Source organism: Equus przewalskii, chromosome 8 (genome assembly GCF_037783145.1).
Source record: "Equus przewalskii isolate Varuska chromosome 8, EquPr2, whole genome shotgun sequence".
Classification (NCBI taxonomy): domain Eukaryota; kingdom Metazoa; phylum Chordata; class Mammalia; order Perissodactyla; family Equidae; genus Equus; species Equus przewalskii.
The window spans coordinates 84,344,027-84,361,120 of record NC_091838.1 but is presented as its reverse complement, the minus strand read 5'-3'; the positions used below and the strand labels follow the sequence as shown (position 1 = coordinate 84,361,120).

The 17,094-nt window shown below is 48.8% G+C and overlaps 1 protein-coding gene across 36 annotated transcripts in view; it reads right to left on the bottom strand.

Moving 5' to 3' along the window:
• MROH1 (maestro heat like repeat family member 1) overlaps positions 1-17,094 on the bottom strand; it is a 99,788-nt gene that overhangs the window by 45,430 nt on the left and 37,264 nt on the right. For all 36 annotated transcript variants that reach the window (XR_011543303.1, XR_011543304.1, XR_011543305.1 and 33 more), the window contains 5 exons: positions 16,177-16,328; positions 15,445-15,585; positions 8,643-8,735; positions 4,065-4,143; positions 2,196-2,309 (listed from right to left, as the gene is read on the bottom strand). Coding sequence is in view for 30 of the 36 variants with exons in the window: in XM_070631259.1 (XP_070487360.1) it covers positions 2,196-2,309; positions 4,065-4,143; positions 8,643-8,735; positions 15,445-15,585; positions 16,177-16,328 (579 nt within the window). In the remaining 6 variants the exon portion in view is untranslated. The remainder of the gene's footprint in view (positions 1-2,195; positions 2,310-4,064; positions 4,144-8,642; positions 8,736-15,444; positions 15,586-16,176; positions 16,329-17,094) is intronic.

The following is a 17,094-nucleotide window of genomic DNA, read 5'->3' as shown; positions in this document are numbered from 1 at the left end:
CAATTACATTGCAATAAAATTGAAAAAGACAGAATAAAACCTGGTTGCCATCAAGGAAAAATATTTTTTAAGGAGACTTCTGATAGATCAACAAGCTATTAATGAATTTCTCATTGTAAGTCAAAATAAATATCTTTTAAGTTTTAGAAACCAAAATGAGATACCATAGCACACTCACCACAGTGGCTAAAAGTGACGACTAACAAGTGTGGCAAGGGTGTGAAGCCACGAGGCTCACACGCTGCTTGTGAGGTGTAAGGCACGGGGTACAAACAGCTACTTCAGAAAATAAAATGGTTTTATCTACCAAAGTTGAACACATGCAACCTTATGACTCGAAATTCTACTCCTAGGTACACAACTGACTGAACGGGCACAGGAAAACTGTTAACAGGAGCCTTACGCATAACAGTAAAAAACTGGAAGCAGCCGTCTCCCCGTCACCACTAGAACGGACAGACAGTAGGAGATACTCACTGGGGTACTTCACAGAAAGGAAGATGACGGACCCACACTATATGTATAAATTTCACAAACAATATTGAAGGATACAAAACAATACACTCTACAATGCTATTTAAACACCCAAAACAGCAACACTGCCCTCTGCTGTCAGAAGTCAGCTGGGGGCTCCCTGTGGGAGGGGCCTGGGGGCAGCTTCCGGGTGCATCAGTGTTCTACTCTTCACAGGGTGGCGGACACAGGATTTATTTTGTGATAACTCATTGAGCTGAACAGTTAAAATGTGTGCACTTTCTGTATATGTGTTACACTTCAGAATAGAAACAATAAAACATGACAGATCTACAAGTGCTGAGACTATAAGTTCTCTAAGATGTACTAGAGTGTGAAAAAGCATGTTTTTGGACTACTTACTACTCAAACATCTATTTCTTTGTGTATACACACATATATATGTACGTAAATACATAGAGAAAGAACTTAAAGGAAAAAATGAAACACAGGTGAACTGAAATGACTTCGGAAACACAAATGCAATGGAAGAATTAACAAAGGCAGGCAGGCAGGATTAGTTACTGCGCACAAATGCTGACCTTCCACATGGAGACAAGCATCTCTAGCAAAAGGAAACAGCAAGTCAAGGAGAAAATGAAGGCGAGGCTGCCCCAGGTTCCATCTCAAATGCCGCTCAGCCACTCCCAGAGGAGTGGTGCAGGCAACTCCCTTTACCCTCCCCTCCCCGGTTTCTCGTCCGTGAAGCAGGGAGAGTACTGCCATGGCACCTCACATGAGAGGCTGCCTAGGGGCTCTGCTTTCTGTCTGCCGGCTGCCACCCTCCGCGTCTGAGGCGCCTCCCCAGGGAGCCAGTGTGCTGATGGCTCCACACTCCCGGCTTCATGGCACAAGCTGGGCCATGGTCCAAGCTGCTACTGTCTTCCCTTGTCTCCGCCCTTCCCAAGCTGCTGCTTCATCATTCCTGAACTCCGTAAGCTGCCCCATCTCCACAGACGCTGTTTGCAACCTGGCACTGACCTGGAGCGAAACTCACAGGACAGGCACATTTGTTGCATTAAGAGCTAGAAAGAAAATATTTTAGGCTCCAAGGACCACATGTCCCATATTCTTCTTTGTTTCCTTTCATAGCTCGTTACCATGTAAAAACTATTCTTAGCTCGCAGGCTACAGGCCCAGTGTGGCCCATGGCCATTGTTTACTGAACAAGACTCGCCGAAAAACACAAACTCAGGTGTGAAAAATGCTGAAGCTTATTGCTAATTAGCCTTCAAAACAGGAAACCTGAAACCTTCTATCTAACTGTGAGGAAATAATCAGACATACATATTGAGGGGCCTTCTGCAGAACAACTGGCCTCAACTCTTCCAATGTGTGCCTTCAACTGGACCCCACACAGCGGGGGCAGCGGTAACAGACAACGTGTGACACGTCTGCGAAACTGAGCCTTCAGTCTAGCGGGCGTGTGGCAAACGCCCGGCCTGGGAGATGGGGCGCAGTGTCCCAGTGCCTGCAGCCCGCTGTCAAAGGCAAACATGGGTGATGGACATCTGCTGCTGAGCAGACAGGTACTACTCTTGCAACTTTTCAAAAAGTTTGCAATTTTGCAAAATAGAAAGTTAGGAAAGTCTTTTAAAGAACTCAAAGCAAGATGCTCCTTTTCACCTAAAAGATGGACAATATCTAACTTTTTCAGGCAGTGCTCTACACTGGCCACTCACCGGCCGAGTTGATGATGTGCCTCAGGACCTGCAAGGTGCCCACACGGGTCCTCTCATTGCTGGCGTCCAGCTTGGGTAGCAGGAAGGACAGCAGGCGGTCAGGTGAGCAGCAAGCTGCAGGGCAAGCACACATCAAAAATTGTCATGATCTGTCCTTGGCTCACTGCCTGCACCTGGAAAACTGGGAGCCGGGGAGGATGGACGCTCAGGGCTGCGGCCCAGCCAGCTCTCGGCTGTGAGGTCCGTAGGGTCACATGCAGGCCCAGACAGAAGTGGACAAAGAGGCCTTCTCTCCCCCAACCCCCACCCAAAGCTGCCACCATCCCTCAGACAGAAGTGGACAAAGAGGCCTCCTCTCCCCCAACCCCACCCAAAGCTGTCACCATCCCTCAGACAGAAGTGGACAAAGAGGCCTCCTCTCCCCCAACCCCACCCAAAGCTGCCACCATCCCTCAGACAGAAGTGGACAAAGAGGCCTCCTCTCCCCCAACCCCACCCAAAGCTGCCACCATCCCTCAGACAGAAGTGGACAAAGAGGCCTCCTCTCCCCCAACCCCACCCAAAGCTGCCACCATCCCTCAGACAGAAGTGGACAAAGAGGCCTCCTCTCCCCCAACCCCACCCAAAGCTGCCACCATCCCTCAGACAGAAGTGGACAAAGAGGCCTCCTCTCCCCCAACCCCACCCAAAGCTGCCACCATCCCTCAGACAGAAGTGGACAAAGAGGCCTCCTCTCCCCCAACCCCACCCAAAGCTGTCACCATCCCTCAGACAGAAGTGGACAAAGAGGCCTCCTCTCCCCCAACCCCACCCAAAGCTGCCACCATCCCTCAGACAGAAGTGGACAAAGAGGCCTCCTCTCCCCCAACCCCACCCAAAGCTGCCACCATCCCTCAGACAGAAGTGGACAAAGAGGCCTCCTCTCCCCCAACCCCACCCAAAGCTGCCACCATCCCTCAGACAGAAGTGGACAAAGAGGCCTCCTCTCCCCCAACCCCACCCAAAGCTGCCACCATCCCTCAGACAGAAGTGGACAAAGAGGCCTCCTCTCCCCCAACCCCACCCAAAGCTGCCACCATCCCTCAGACAGAAGTGGACAAAGAGGCCTCCTCTCCCCCAACCCCACCCAAAGCTGCCACCATCCCTCAGACAGAAGTGGACAAAGAGGCCTCCTCTCCCCCAACCCCACCCAAAGCTGTCACCATCCCTCAGACAGAAGTGGACAAAGAGGCCTCCTCTCCCCCAACCCCACCCAAAGCTGCCACCATCCCTCAGACAGAAGTGGACAAAGAGGCCTCCTCTCCCCCAACCCCACCCAAAGCTGTCACCATCCCTCAGACAGAAGTGGACAAAGAGGCCTCCTCTCCCCCAACCCCACCCAAAGCTGCCACCATCCCTCAGACAGAAGTGGACAAAGAGGCCTCCTCTCCCCCAACCCCACCCAAAGCTGCCACCATCCCTCAGACAGAAGTGGACAAAGAGGCCTCCTCTCCCCCAACCCCACCCAAAGCTGCCACCATCCCTCAGACAGAAGTGGACAAAGAGGCCTCCTCTCCCCCAACCCCACCCAAAGCTGCCACCATCCCTCAGACAGAAGTGGACAAAGAGGCCTCCTCTCCCCCAACCCCACCCAAAGCTGCCACCATCCCTCAGACAGAAGTGGACAAAGAGGCCTCCTCTCCCCCAACCCCACCCAAAGCTGCCACCATCCCTCAGACAGAAGTGGACAAAGAGGCCTCCTCTCCCCCAACCCCACCCAAAGCTGCCACCATCCCTCAGACAGAAGTGGCTCATCAGCCTCCACGGCGAGTGCAGAAACGTGTGTCCACTGACGGCCCCCAGCTGTGAGGCTGCCTGGCCATCTCTTACCCAGCACTGTGAAGCAGCGCAGCACCTCTTTCTGGTTGTTCATTACCACCGGGCTTGATGACTCCACAGGCACACAAACCTGCTCCAGGGGACAGAAGACAAGAGGTTACGGGGGATGGCACTGCCACCCTGGGCCCAGCCAGGCTGGCGGAAAGGGCAGGTGCTCCTAAAGATGCTGGGCCAGAGCAGACTCCCGAGGGCTCCAGGCTTCTACCTCAACCACCACGGCAGGCAGCTGACCCTGCAGGTGCAGGTCACTCTGGCCCTTTCCCAGCTGGCTGCACAGACGCACTCACCCCTGTGATTAGAGGCCGCCTCAGGGACCTCAGCCCACGTGCTTGCAGCTGGGGAGGGGAGACAGACAGCAGCACACGCAGCTGACCCTCACATCTCAAAGGAAGAGTCCTGGCTCCTTCCACACCTTACCCTTCCCACCAGCAGCCAGGAGAACAAATTCCCAAGGGACACTTCTTTATGAGAAAGGAGACAGTTTCCCGCTTCCCTGGGCATACACTCTTGGGCACAGGCTGGAAACCACTAATCTCTACAATTTGGAAAGCACTGGAAATCAAAACACCTAGAATTCATTCGTTCAAAATAACTTTTAAAAACTTGCTTTGGTAAAAGTGAACCTGAGGATGGTAGCAGGTGTATGTGGGTTCCACTGCACGTTGAGTGACACTGAAGCCCCCCACACTCACCAGGGCTGAGCCCCAGGATAGCATCCCAGTCCTCACTCACCCCTCAGGCTCATGGCAAAGGACTCCAGCAGGGCTTCTGGGCAAAGGGCCTCAAGGCAACTCCTCACTAGAGTCCATCTTATGAGCCAGAAGAGATGACCAACAGTACAGAGCGTCACCAGAACACAGGCTCCGCCCCAACCTGGAATCTGCCAGTTCTCAGAGAACTGTGAGGAAGCAGGTAAGGTGGAGGTGCTGACCACAGGGCTCTGCTCCAGCTTACCAGGTAGCTCCTTATTTCCATTGTAAAGACCTAATCTGGTCATAAAAGGCACCACAGCTTCCTGCCTGCTACATCAGATCACTCACTCATGTGTGAGGACACTCCAGCAGCCTATGGAGAGCGCCTCGGGGCGAAGAACTGAGGCCTCCCGCCAACAGCCACAGGAGGAGCCACCTTGGAAGCAGACCCTCCAGCCCCAGCGGAGCCTTCAGATGACGTGTGACTGCAAACACGTGAGACCCCGAGCCAGAGCCATCCAGCCGAGGGGCCCCTGGATTCCTGACCCACAGACACTGTGAGATAATAAACGGTTGCTATTTTAAGGTGCTAAGTTTTGGAGTCATTGGTTACACGGCATAGATAACCAATGCAAATGGGTAGTCCTCTGAAAAGAGATAAAATTAGATTCTTACTCTTTCCATAAAATAAATTCCAGATGGATTGAACAATAAAATGAAAAAGGAAAATGGGAGGTTCTGAAAAATAACGGTGGAATTTAAAAGGCTTTTCTCAGTATAACAAAACCTGAACTATAACATAGAAGATGGATAAATGATGATGCACAAATTAAATAATTTTGCATGGCAAAAAAAATCATAAACAGAGCCAAAAAATAAAGGACAAAGTAGGAACAAGAATTTATACACATATGATACAAGACTATAAATAACTGCTACAGACCAATATGAAAAACACCTAAAACCCAATAGAAAAACAAAAGATATGAATGGACAGCTCAAAGAAGAGGAAATATCACATTTTTTCCACCTTTTCAGCTGTCATATATTTACATTTTCCTTTTAAACCATTCTCCACTCCTGTCCCCATCCCATAGATAATCATTCTTTGTTTTTACAATTTGTGCACGTGTGTTGTTTCATGCAATCATTTTGATATTAAGTAAATGATATTGTGCTACATCTCTCATTTTTTCTCACTGTTATATTTTCGAGTTGTAAACTTTTCCTCCATAGAGAGCTCAGGCATTCTTGGTTAGGTTAATTCCCAGATGCTTCATAAGTTTCTGTTGCTATTGTAAATGCTATTTGTTTATACTTTCTAGTTGGTCACTACTGGTGTAGAAAAATGCTGTTGATTTTTATAGGTTGGTCTCGTAGCTGGCAACCTTGCTGAACTTATTATTAGTTCTAATGTTTGTGTACTGATTCAGTTCAGACATGAGTGAATTTTTAGATGAAGAATCAACCATCCATAAAACAAATATTTATTGAGTGCTTACAAGTGACAGGTGCTATTCTATGTGCTGAGACATAGCAATGAACAAAACTGACAAAACCCAAACCTCATGCAGTATCCACTGTAGCGGGGGAGAGGCAAGCAACAAGCAATCAGTTACTGAGCGTATTAAAAGGAGGTCAGTGCCATAGAGAAGCACACAGCAGGGACCAGGTCCCGAGGGCGGGTGGTGGGCAATGATGAAAGACAGTCCTGTCCTCTCTCCCAGGCCTTGTGCCTCCCTCATTTCTGGTTTGTTCTTTATAGAATTGGATCTGGACCCCACTAACAGTGAGAGTGGGAGTTCTTCCTACTCTTGACCCTAGAGGGAATGTGCCTGTTTCCCATTTATCCTGACATGCGCTGAGGGTCTGGGTGAGTAAACTTGATCAAGTTACAGAAGTTCCTTCCCAATCCCAGCTGCTAAGAGTTCTAACAAGAAATAGGTGCTGAACTTCATCAAAAGCTTTTTCTGCATCAACTGGGATCAGAGGATATCTTCCCTAATCTATTTTGGTGATGATAGCTTCTCACTGCTGAACAAGCCTGGTAAGGTGGAGGTGCTGGCCACAGGGCTCTGCTCCAGCTTCCTAGGCTGAGCGCTACTGCACCTCATGTTTTGAGAGTATAGTGTTGGGTCAGTTAGCTTTACTGTGTACAGGATCCTCACATCTATCCCCATAATTATATACTTAGATTTTCTTGTATGGTCCTGACTTGGATTTAGAATCAAGACTAGCCTCACAGAAATCAATCAGGCAGCTCTGGATATTTTTCTGATCTCTAAATCCACCAGTATAGGACAGAAATTAACTGTTCCTCAAAAGTTTGGTAGAACTGTAGAAATTAATAAAAGAAATCTTAACTAAATTGGAATTGGGAGGGCCTGTAGGGGGCGCTCTCACACCCTATCACCTGTCATCAATACACTGAACAGGAAGAGACAGACGCCTGCATCTTGGGTCCCAAGGAACACTATTTTCCTCCTGAAAGAAGATTTCTCTCCCACCCCTCAACAGCTCAGCCAATGAGAAGGCATTCCCACCCTGAACTGTCACTCTCCCCCAGTGGGCTCTCCTTTAGAACAGCCCCTCCCTCTCCTCCTTTTTCTCCACAAAAGCAGCTCCCTCTTTCCTTTTCCAAATTTGTCTGTGGTTCACCATTGCATGCATATCCTGAATTACAATTCTTTTGGCCACTCTCAAGTAAACCCATTTTGAGATAAAATAAGTGGCATATTTGCTTTTAAGTTGACAAAACTGAACCTTAAAACCCTGTGAGTCCTTGGTTTGTTTTAAAGAAGGAAATTCTTGGAATATTATTTCTAATTCTTTATTGGTTTCATCAAGTTCTCTATTTCTTCTCCTGCCAATTTTGATGTTTTAAGTTTTTTCTAGGAGTCCATCCATTTCATGCAGTTTTTCAAGTACTTTACCATAGTTCACAACCTAAATTGCTGTGGAATCCCTCTACCGTAGCACTCCCCTCCCCTGCCCCTGTCTGGGACCAAGGTCCTGAGGGGCAGCCTGTGTGTGCAGCCGGGAACGCCTGGGGCCAGCAGGTCTGTGGGGCCAGGCTGATACTGCAGCTGGTTTGGGAGGAGCCGCAGGCCCAGAGACGCCCCAGTGGCGGAAAGCAAAGAAGTAAATCCACACCTCTCTGCTTTTCTTTCCAAAGAGCCACCTGCTCCCACTCTCTCCAGCTTTCTGCTCCTCTTCTTTCTCGCTCAGAAAGTCTCACGGACTGGACTCACATCTTCACCGCTCCACCCACCTGCCCCGGGATCCCTAGACCTCCCCACCTCTCATCTGACCTCGGGGGGAGCGGCACGCACAGCTGATAAGCCTTCTCCAAGCCCCTTCTCCAGTAGTGTTCAGACCTCTCCCCTCGCCCACCTCCTACAGCCCCTCTGCTGGCTCCTGCTCACAGCTGCCCCGGCCTCTTCTCTGCTCGGCTTGCGCTCAGTCCCCTAGGGACCCACACCCAGTGCAGACACCTCTGCCCTGCTGGCTGCCTGCTCCTGGCACTTCCATGTTGGGGATTCCTGTGTCACACTGCACGAGCCATTGTTGAGCAGAAGACAAAGTGGCTGCATCACCGAGAGCCACACCCACACAACTCAGGGAACACCCAGCATTTCAGGCCCACCTGGCTGGACCACCCACCCGGGCTCTAGCTCCCTGTACCCTCAGCAGGCACCTTCACATGGAGGGCCCCAGCAAAGCAGCACCAGGGTCTGTCTCTACCCTGCCCCACCGGCAGCATGCTCCCCTCAAAGTGCCCACCCCCAGCAGCTCTTCCCCTTGGAGCCCCACTCCAGTGAACTCACCCCACCCCCTGGTGCACCCTCCCAGCAGCCCACTCCTGCCCCCAGCCTACCTGAGCATGCAGAGCAGCCAGAAGTGAGTCGAGCTGGACCTCCAGCGTGCGGCTGCCCACGCTCACAGCTGCCTCAAGGATCTGGCCCAGGCTCTGCTCAGGACAGGGAAGAGAAGGGCTGTCAGTCCCACCTCAAGCCCCCAGGCCCGACCTCTGGCTGACTGTGGGCAACTGCCAGGGCTCAAAGGAAGAAGCTCTACCTCCACCTCTAGAATTTAGAGGGAAGGGGATTCTCCACTCCCTCCTCTCCCAAACCCATTAAAAGTCGCCCCTTTAAAGTCAGGCCTTCCAAGGGTCCAAATCACCAAGCCCCTAATTTCTTATATTCCCTGGTCTAAAGCTGAATTATAAGCCATAGTCAAAGGTTTCCCCAAAGTAACTGAGGATGCCCATAGATCTGCTGAAGAATTTAACATTCAAACTTATCAGTCTGGTTTCTCAGATTTATATCAATTAGTCCACATGTTTGTCACTCAAGGTCAGGCCCAACACTGGATAAAACTTCCCTGATAGGAAAATCCTGAAAGGAATTTAGAGAAACAGAATTCTAACTATTGGTAGGATGCCCAAACACTTGCTAAAGATCTTCATTGAACAATTACAGAAGTTTTTCCCCAGGCTGTTGATTGGAACAAAATTCAGGCTTGCACTCAAAACCCTCGTGAACCTGTTCATGACTATTACAATCGACTTCAGATTGTTTTTAAGGAAAATTCTGGCCTTCCCATGGAAGTAAAACCCACTCAGGTAGCCTTTAACTCTTTGTTCATTAATGGGATGAACCAGGATCTTTCTCTTCTAGTTTAAAGGACCAGAATGGAATGGGAAATGACATCCACTCCAAATTTGTTAATTTAGCAAACCAGCTTGCCTACATCCTAAATGATTCAATTAAAAGGAAGACCACTAAAATCCTTAATTTTCAACTTCAACAAATGGAGGCCCCTAAACAAAACCAAAACCCTCCTGATCTCTGCCATTATTGCAGAAAGCCAGGGCACTGGAAGAAAGACTGCTACGAGCCCAAGTGTTCCAGGAGCTTTCAGGCCTCTAACAGCCCTCCTAATCTCCAACGGCAGGACTCCAGAACCACAGGGCTCCTCCCAATCTTTCTCCTTAATCGACTTGGAGAAAGCATTCTCCATATTGGGAATGGATCTCTCTCTGTCCTTACTGACACTGGAGCTACACTCTTGGTGCTCAACCACTGTTATAAAACAGCCTCTGTCTTGGAGTATTAAGACAGTTCAAATGGTGGGCGTCTCAAAAAAACCTCAACAGATCCCTGTCTCTAAACCTATTCCCTTCTGTTTGGGCCCCCTTAAGAGGTACCCACCCTTTCTCCTTAGCTCCCCCACCCCTATTCATTTATTGGGCCAAGATTTCTTAGAAAAATATCATGCTGGAATTTCTTTCTCTCGAAAGGGGGAGATAATTCTAGTATTTGACAGCAGCAACCAAAATAGCCAACTAGGTGAATCCAATGACTCTTCAACATCTTTTATTTGCTCTGTCTCAGACATGACTGAAGCTAATTCTAAGGACACTAATTATTTGTCCCTAATGGACTAGTTACCACGCTCATGATGGGGAAAATCTTCAACTGATATCGGGAGAATCCACAGCGCACCTCCTATTAAGATCCAATTAGATCTCTCCAAGCCTCTCCCAAGAATTAATCAATACCCTATAAATAAGGAGGCCCTCCAGGGCATGAAGCCGATAATGGAAGACTATAAGGCCCAGCCTCATTATCCCTTGTACTAGTCCCTGCGATACTCCTATTTTGCCTGTGAGGGAACTGAATGACCACGGATAGAGGTTTGTCTGGGACCTCTGAGCCATAAACAATATTGTCACCCCACTGTCCCCAATCTCCATACTTTATTAGCCTCTATCCCCACCGAAAGCAAATTCTTCACTGGGAGTGATTTATGTAGCCCCTTTTTTAGCACCCCAGTGGATAAAGCTTTGGGAAGAAAAACAATACACCTGGACAGTGATGCCTCAGGGTTTTACTGAAAGTCCTTATTACTTTTCCCAAACTTTAAAAGTTGATTTAGATGATATAAAGTTTCCTGGAGGCTCTACTTTATTACAATATGTAGACGACTTGCTTCTCTGCTCACCTTCCCAGGCTTCTAAGACAGCATCCACCTTGTAAAGCTTTTAGCCTCAAAGGGCCATAAAGTTTCTAAAGAGAAGGTGCAATTTTTTCAAACTCAAGTTCGTTATTTAGGGCACCTGATCTCAGAACAAGGGCTGCACCTACATCGAGACAGGCTTCATGGCATCCTGAATTTCCCCAAACCTAAAAGCAAACAACTACAAGGTTTTCTCGAGTTGGCTCGCTTTTGTGGGAACTGAATTCCAAACTTTTCTCTCACAGCCCGGTCTTTATATACGTTACTAAAGAACACCAAATCTGACCCTATTACTTGGGAAGATCAGGAGGACCTAGTTTTTAATACCTTAAAGGAAAGCTTGATAAATCCTCCTGCCCTTGGACACCCTAGCAACTCCCCTTTTTCCTCTTCATAGATGAGGAAGGAAACGCTCTCGGAGTACCCACCCCAAAACACGGAGATCACCTTCGCCCCACAGGGTCCTACAGTCAGTAGCTAGACCCTGTGGCATGAAGATACGCCCCTTGCCTCAGAGCCATTCCTGCTACTGCCCTCTTGGTTGAGGCCACCAAAGAAATAGCCATGGGGTCCCACTAACTATTCTTGTACCCCGTGTGGTAGAAGCTCTTCGAAACTCTCATTGCACTCAACCTTTCAACCAGTCATCTCACCTCCTATGACAGCCTCTTGCTAACCGCTTCTCATGTGACTCACTGTAACAACATTAACCCTGCTACTCCTCCCCTCCCACTGACGAAACCCCTCACAGCTGCTTAATACTGACAGACCACCTCCTGACCCTGTGACGACTTACGGGAAACTCCTTTGGATAACGCTGACTTTTTGTGGTTTACCAATGGTTGTTATTCAAAGGGTGAAAATGGTAAATATCATGCAGGGCAGGCTTCTGCAACTCCTTTTGAAGCCACTGAGGCAGCACCTTTGCCCTCAACTACCTCCCTGAATTATACGCTCTTACTCAGGCCTGCATTTTGACTAAGGATAAAACTAGATGTTTCTATGTTACATATCCATATAACATTTTGGCCAAGCAAATATCTATACCGACAATAGATATGCCTTTGGAGTAGCTCCTGACTTTGGAATGCTATGGAAACAGAGAGACTTCCTTACTTCCAGCAGGGATAAAATTAAAGATGGCTGTTACGTCCAGAGATTATTAGATGGCATACTCTTGTCTGCCACTTTGGCTATTATTAGGGTCCCTGGGCATTCCACTAACTCTCTGGAAGCTGAAGACACCACCTGACTGATACTTCTGCCAAGAACACTGCTCTCAAAAGAACCAATAACAAACCTCTGTCATGGTCCAAAGAGATGTTCCCCCAAATGATAACCTAGAAAAATTGACTAGAGATGCCCAAGACTTGGCCCCAGAAAAGGAAAAGCAATATTGGAAACCTAATAACTGGTGGTTTGATAAAAAGAGAGAACTCTGTCTTGGGCCAAATACTAATCCAGTCCTGCCAGAGACTCTCAAATTCCTACTGCTGGCCACTGTACATGCATTAAATCATCCGTCTACTGATGAAATGATACCCTTCCCCACACTGGTGGGGAAATATTAACAAGGTCACAAAAAGTGCTTACCTTGCTTGCCCCACCTGCCCAAAATACAGTCCTGAGAAACCTGTCTGTACCGCCCACGGAAACTAAATTATCCAATGGACCATTCAAGGTTTAGCAAGTGGATTTTACTCAGCTTCTCCCGTCTCATGGACATAAATATGTTTTAGTCATGGTTTGCATGTTTTCTCACTGGACTGAAGCTTTCCCTTGCAGACAGGCTACTGCCCCTTCTGTAGCTAAAATTTTATTAGAAAACATTGTCCTCACCTGGGGAACCTCCCATGAAGTTCACAGTGACCAGGGAACTCACCTCACCAGTCGAGTGCTTCGACAAGTCTCTACTGTCCAGCCAGCTCCACAGCGTTTTCACTGTGCGAACCACCCTCAATCTTCAAGCCTAGTGAAACGTACTAATGGTACCCTCAGACTCAACTGGGAAAACCTGCAGATACCCTTCAAACACCCTGGCCACTGGTACTGCCATCAGTCCTTCTAAAGCTCAGATCCACCCTTTTTGGAACCCATGTAAGTTCTCACCCTTTGAGCTAATCACTGGACGTCCAATGCACCTGGCTCCTGCTTCTTTTAATCCACAGCCAATAAGAAGAGATATACTTCAATATTGTAAAGGCCTAATTATGCTTCTGTTGAAAATAACCGTGCTTTGATAGAGCAATCCTTTTACAGCGTGCTCCCAGGAGAAAAAGACCTTAAGCATCACTTGTTATAACCCGGGGATTTCGTCTATTAGAAAAGACACCTCCAGAAAGACTCTCTTCAATCCCATTGGAAAGACCCCTATCAGGTACTGTTAACCAACCCTTGTGCTGCCAAACTCCAGGGAAGAGACTCTTGGATCCATGTGTCACATCTAAAGAAAGCACCAAACCCTGACTGGGCCTGCAACTGGTGACCTGAAAGCAAAGATTGCCAGGAGTTGAAGTAGATGACAGCTGAAGCGGACAGTTTTCCTAAGATGATCGCACCAGGTCTGTACACTTTTTTCCAACTGTTGCTTCTCACCTTATTTTCTCCCTCTTTTTGGAAAAACAATGCTGTTATCTGCATTTCCCAATCTACTGCAAAAGGGGGAAACCTTTCTGAATGTCAGATCTGTCATCAGAAGCTCAGATCTGCTCATGACGTCAGAGACCCCTTGGTCTTGTCTGTAACCAATTTCTCCTTAGTCCCAAATGTCACTGTCGATGATGCCCACAAGCCTGCAGGTGTAACCTATCGAGTCAGCTGTTACAGCCTGATGTTTCTGAACCTTGTTCCAACCTCTCCCCAGTCATAACTGCGACTGGCTCCACTTTTGCTAACAGCACAAACTTCACTCCCCTACATTCTTTCCCTTACCTAAACATGATCTGCTCCCCTGCAAAACAAACGGGCTAACTCCTCTTTGTGAGGCTTTTAGAAAACACTCCTTTTGGACGGGAAGGCATCTCACAGAATGTCATCCCAACCCCTCTGATCATTGGCTTGAAAGGGTCAATCAGGAAATTCCAGCTAATGGATCTATGGATAGCCAGACTTTAGCTGGAGTCCTCTGTGCCCCACCTGGTTTCATTTTTGTCTGCGGTGGATGGCATTTCCCATGGGCAAATGAATGTTTAGATAGCTGGCAAATTGGAGGTCAATGCTTACTGGGACATTTAACTGTCCCTGTCAGCATCCATAAAAGATCTTAGGCCTCCCATTGGTCCACCCCATTAAGCCTCCAGAGCTACCTTAAACAAGAACTTGCGGGAGACAGACGTGACTCTGGGTTTGCCTCCGTTAGGAGAGCCTTTCTCTCCTGGGTCAGGGTAAGTGCCGATGAATGCATGATCAGAAATCTCTCTCTAACATTAGGAGAGCTAGCCCATTCAACAGCCAGACCAGTGGCAGCTCAACAACAATCACTGGACTCACTAGCTAAATTTGCTTTGGACAAAGCACTTGATTACCTATTTGCTGAAAAAGGAAGCATTGGTGCAGTAGGAAATACCACCTGCTGCACATAGATAAATGCCTCTGAAGAGGTAGAAACTCAGTTACACAAGATCAGGAAACGAGTCCATTGGTTACAACAAATTTCACCTGATGACCCCTGGTCTTTTGACCTATTTAGCTGGTTACCTTCAGGTTTGGGTTCCTGGTGTAGAACCATCATGCAAACTAGATTTGTCATATTACTTTCAATTCTGCTTTCTACAATTACTTTTAAGCTTTGTACCTGCTACCTGTCAAATCTTTGTAGAAACAACATATCCAACAGGGTGATGATAGCTCAGCACTGTGAGATGATCTCCAATGATTACAACCTTGATAAGATATAGACTTTAGATGGGAAATGTCTGAGAGTTCTCGCTTCCACCCTTCCTTGTTACTTAAATGTGGCCTCACTATTTTCCAGTCTGTCTACTTGCCCTCCAATGTGGGACATGACAACCAGGAAAGATCATTCCTGGCACCAAGGGACAAAACCACCAAATGTGGAAAACCTGACTCTTGATCAGCAATGCTTTCAAGGAAAGATTTTGATCAAGATGGGTAAATGTGAAAATGAATAAGGGAAAACCTCATTCAAAATGAAGCTGGGACGCCCTGATCGGGGAGCTCTCAAATATGTACCACTGTCAGCTTACTTTACATACCTCAGCAGGAAGAAGCTTACTTTACATACCTCAGCAAGAGGAAGGAAGATTTTCTCTTTGCCCAGCATCAACCCAGCCAATGAGAAACTGCCACAACCCCAACTCTCACTCTCTTCCAATGAATTTTCATTCAGAATAGCCCCTCCCAACTTTCTCTTTTCCTCTATAAAAGAACGCTCCCCTCCTCTGTTCTCTGGACTTGCCTATGGTTCACCATAGTTTGTGTGTCCCAAATTGCAATTCCTTGGCCATTCCCAAATAAACTTATTTTGCTGGTAAAATAACTAGCTGTTTATTTTTAGAGTTGACACCATCCACCACTGAATCTGAAAAGCTCTCAGGGCTACTCTCTGCTGGGTGCCTACACCCTCCTGTCTGAGACGGGTCCTCTGATATCGGACAGTGGACTGAACTCTGCACAGGCCACAGCACACGGGCATGCACCTTGGACACGTGGAAGGTCTCAGCATGCTTCCTGTAGAGAGCGAGGACTCCGGGCAGGAGCTTGGGGAGCTGTTCCTCCAGCTTCTCGCTGGGCAGCAGGTGACTCATGGGCCCCAGGGCCTCCACCACAGCAAGCCGGAGCTGAGAGGAGACAGTGACATGGTGTTAATTTCCAAACCAGCTCAGCAATGCTCACAGTCAACACGGGACAGAACAGCAAAGAGCCCATTCACCAAGAACCCAGGAGAGGAAGTGAGTAAACCCAGATTATCACGTGACCAGGGGGTCCTAAAGGGCCAGGCCACAGGGCCTATGCAGGAGACACCCATCCACCATGCTGTCATCATGGCTCAGCTCTTCCCCCAGGCAGTGCTGAGGCCTCAGGGCAGAGTAGGCTGGCGGCAGGAAGGGTGTGTCCACAGCAACTAGGTCTCAGCAAACAAGCCATATCCTATGGGGACCTGCAGGTGAGACCCTGCACAAGGCACCCCCACTCCTTGACAAGACCCCCACCTCCTGAGTGCAGGGCACCAGCAGTGGGGGCGGGACACGTGTAGACTCCAGGGCTCCATCCCCCTCCCTGCCAAATCGTTCCCCACTGAGAGCCTGAAGACAGAAGAAGAGGCCCAGGTGATTGGAGTGGGCCCTCGTGGTGGTGGGCCAGGCTTGGGGTGGGACAGAGTGGCCAGCAAGGTGAGACCACAGGTTCTTAACAGACTGAACAGGCCATACCTTGGCTTCACGGCTCTGCAGCCAGTTGTGAAAGAGGATGTGGTAGGCACTGAAGATGTCGGTGGCAAAGGCATCCTTCCTGACCGTGGGGTCAGGGGCTTGGTCCAGGTTGGCCAGATACTCCAGGGTGCTCTCGCTGAAGTGCTGCAGAGCTACGATGATGCCACAGTGTAAGCAGCTGTGGGCCACGGCCACACAGACTCACTTGCAACACCCTACATCTGCATGCCTGCCCCTCCTGAAATCCCACAATGGCCTGCAAGACACGCTCCCAAACACACTGACCAAGTGCAGGACTCCAGGACGGTACTGGGGTGGACAGTGTGCCCCAAATTCACGTCCTTCCCAGAACCTCACAATGGGACCTTCTTCAGAAATAGGGTCTTTGCAGATGTAATTAGTTAAGATGAGGTCACAGTGGGGTAGGGTGGGCCTTAAATCCAACATGACTGTGTCCTTGTAAGAAGAGGAGAAACACAGACACACAGAGACGGCACAGCCACAGAATGGAGTGATGCAGCCACAAGCCAAGATGCCAAGGATGGACGACCACCTCCAGACACCAGGGGAGAATGGAAGGATTCTCCCCAGAGTCTCAGAGAGCACGTGACCCTGCCAACACCTTGATGCTAGACTTCTGGCCTCCTGAACTGTGAGAGAAAACATTTCTGTTGTCGTAAGGCTCCCAGTTTGTGGCACTTTGTTATGGCGGCCCCAGGAACCAGCACAGGCACCAACCTCCCCACATGCCCTCAGTTCGTGGCACTTGGTTATGGCAGCCCTAGGAACCAGCACAGGCACCAACCTCCCCACATGCCCTCAGATTGTGGCACTTGGTTATGGCGGACCTAGGAAACCACCACAGGCACCAACCTCCCCAAACGCCCTCAGGCCACAGCACCCGGCCCACTCCAGTCT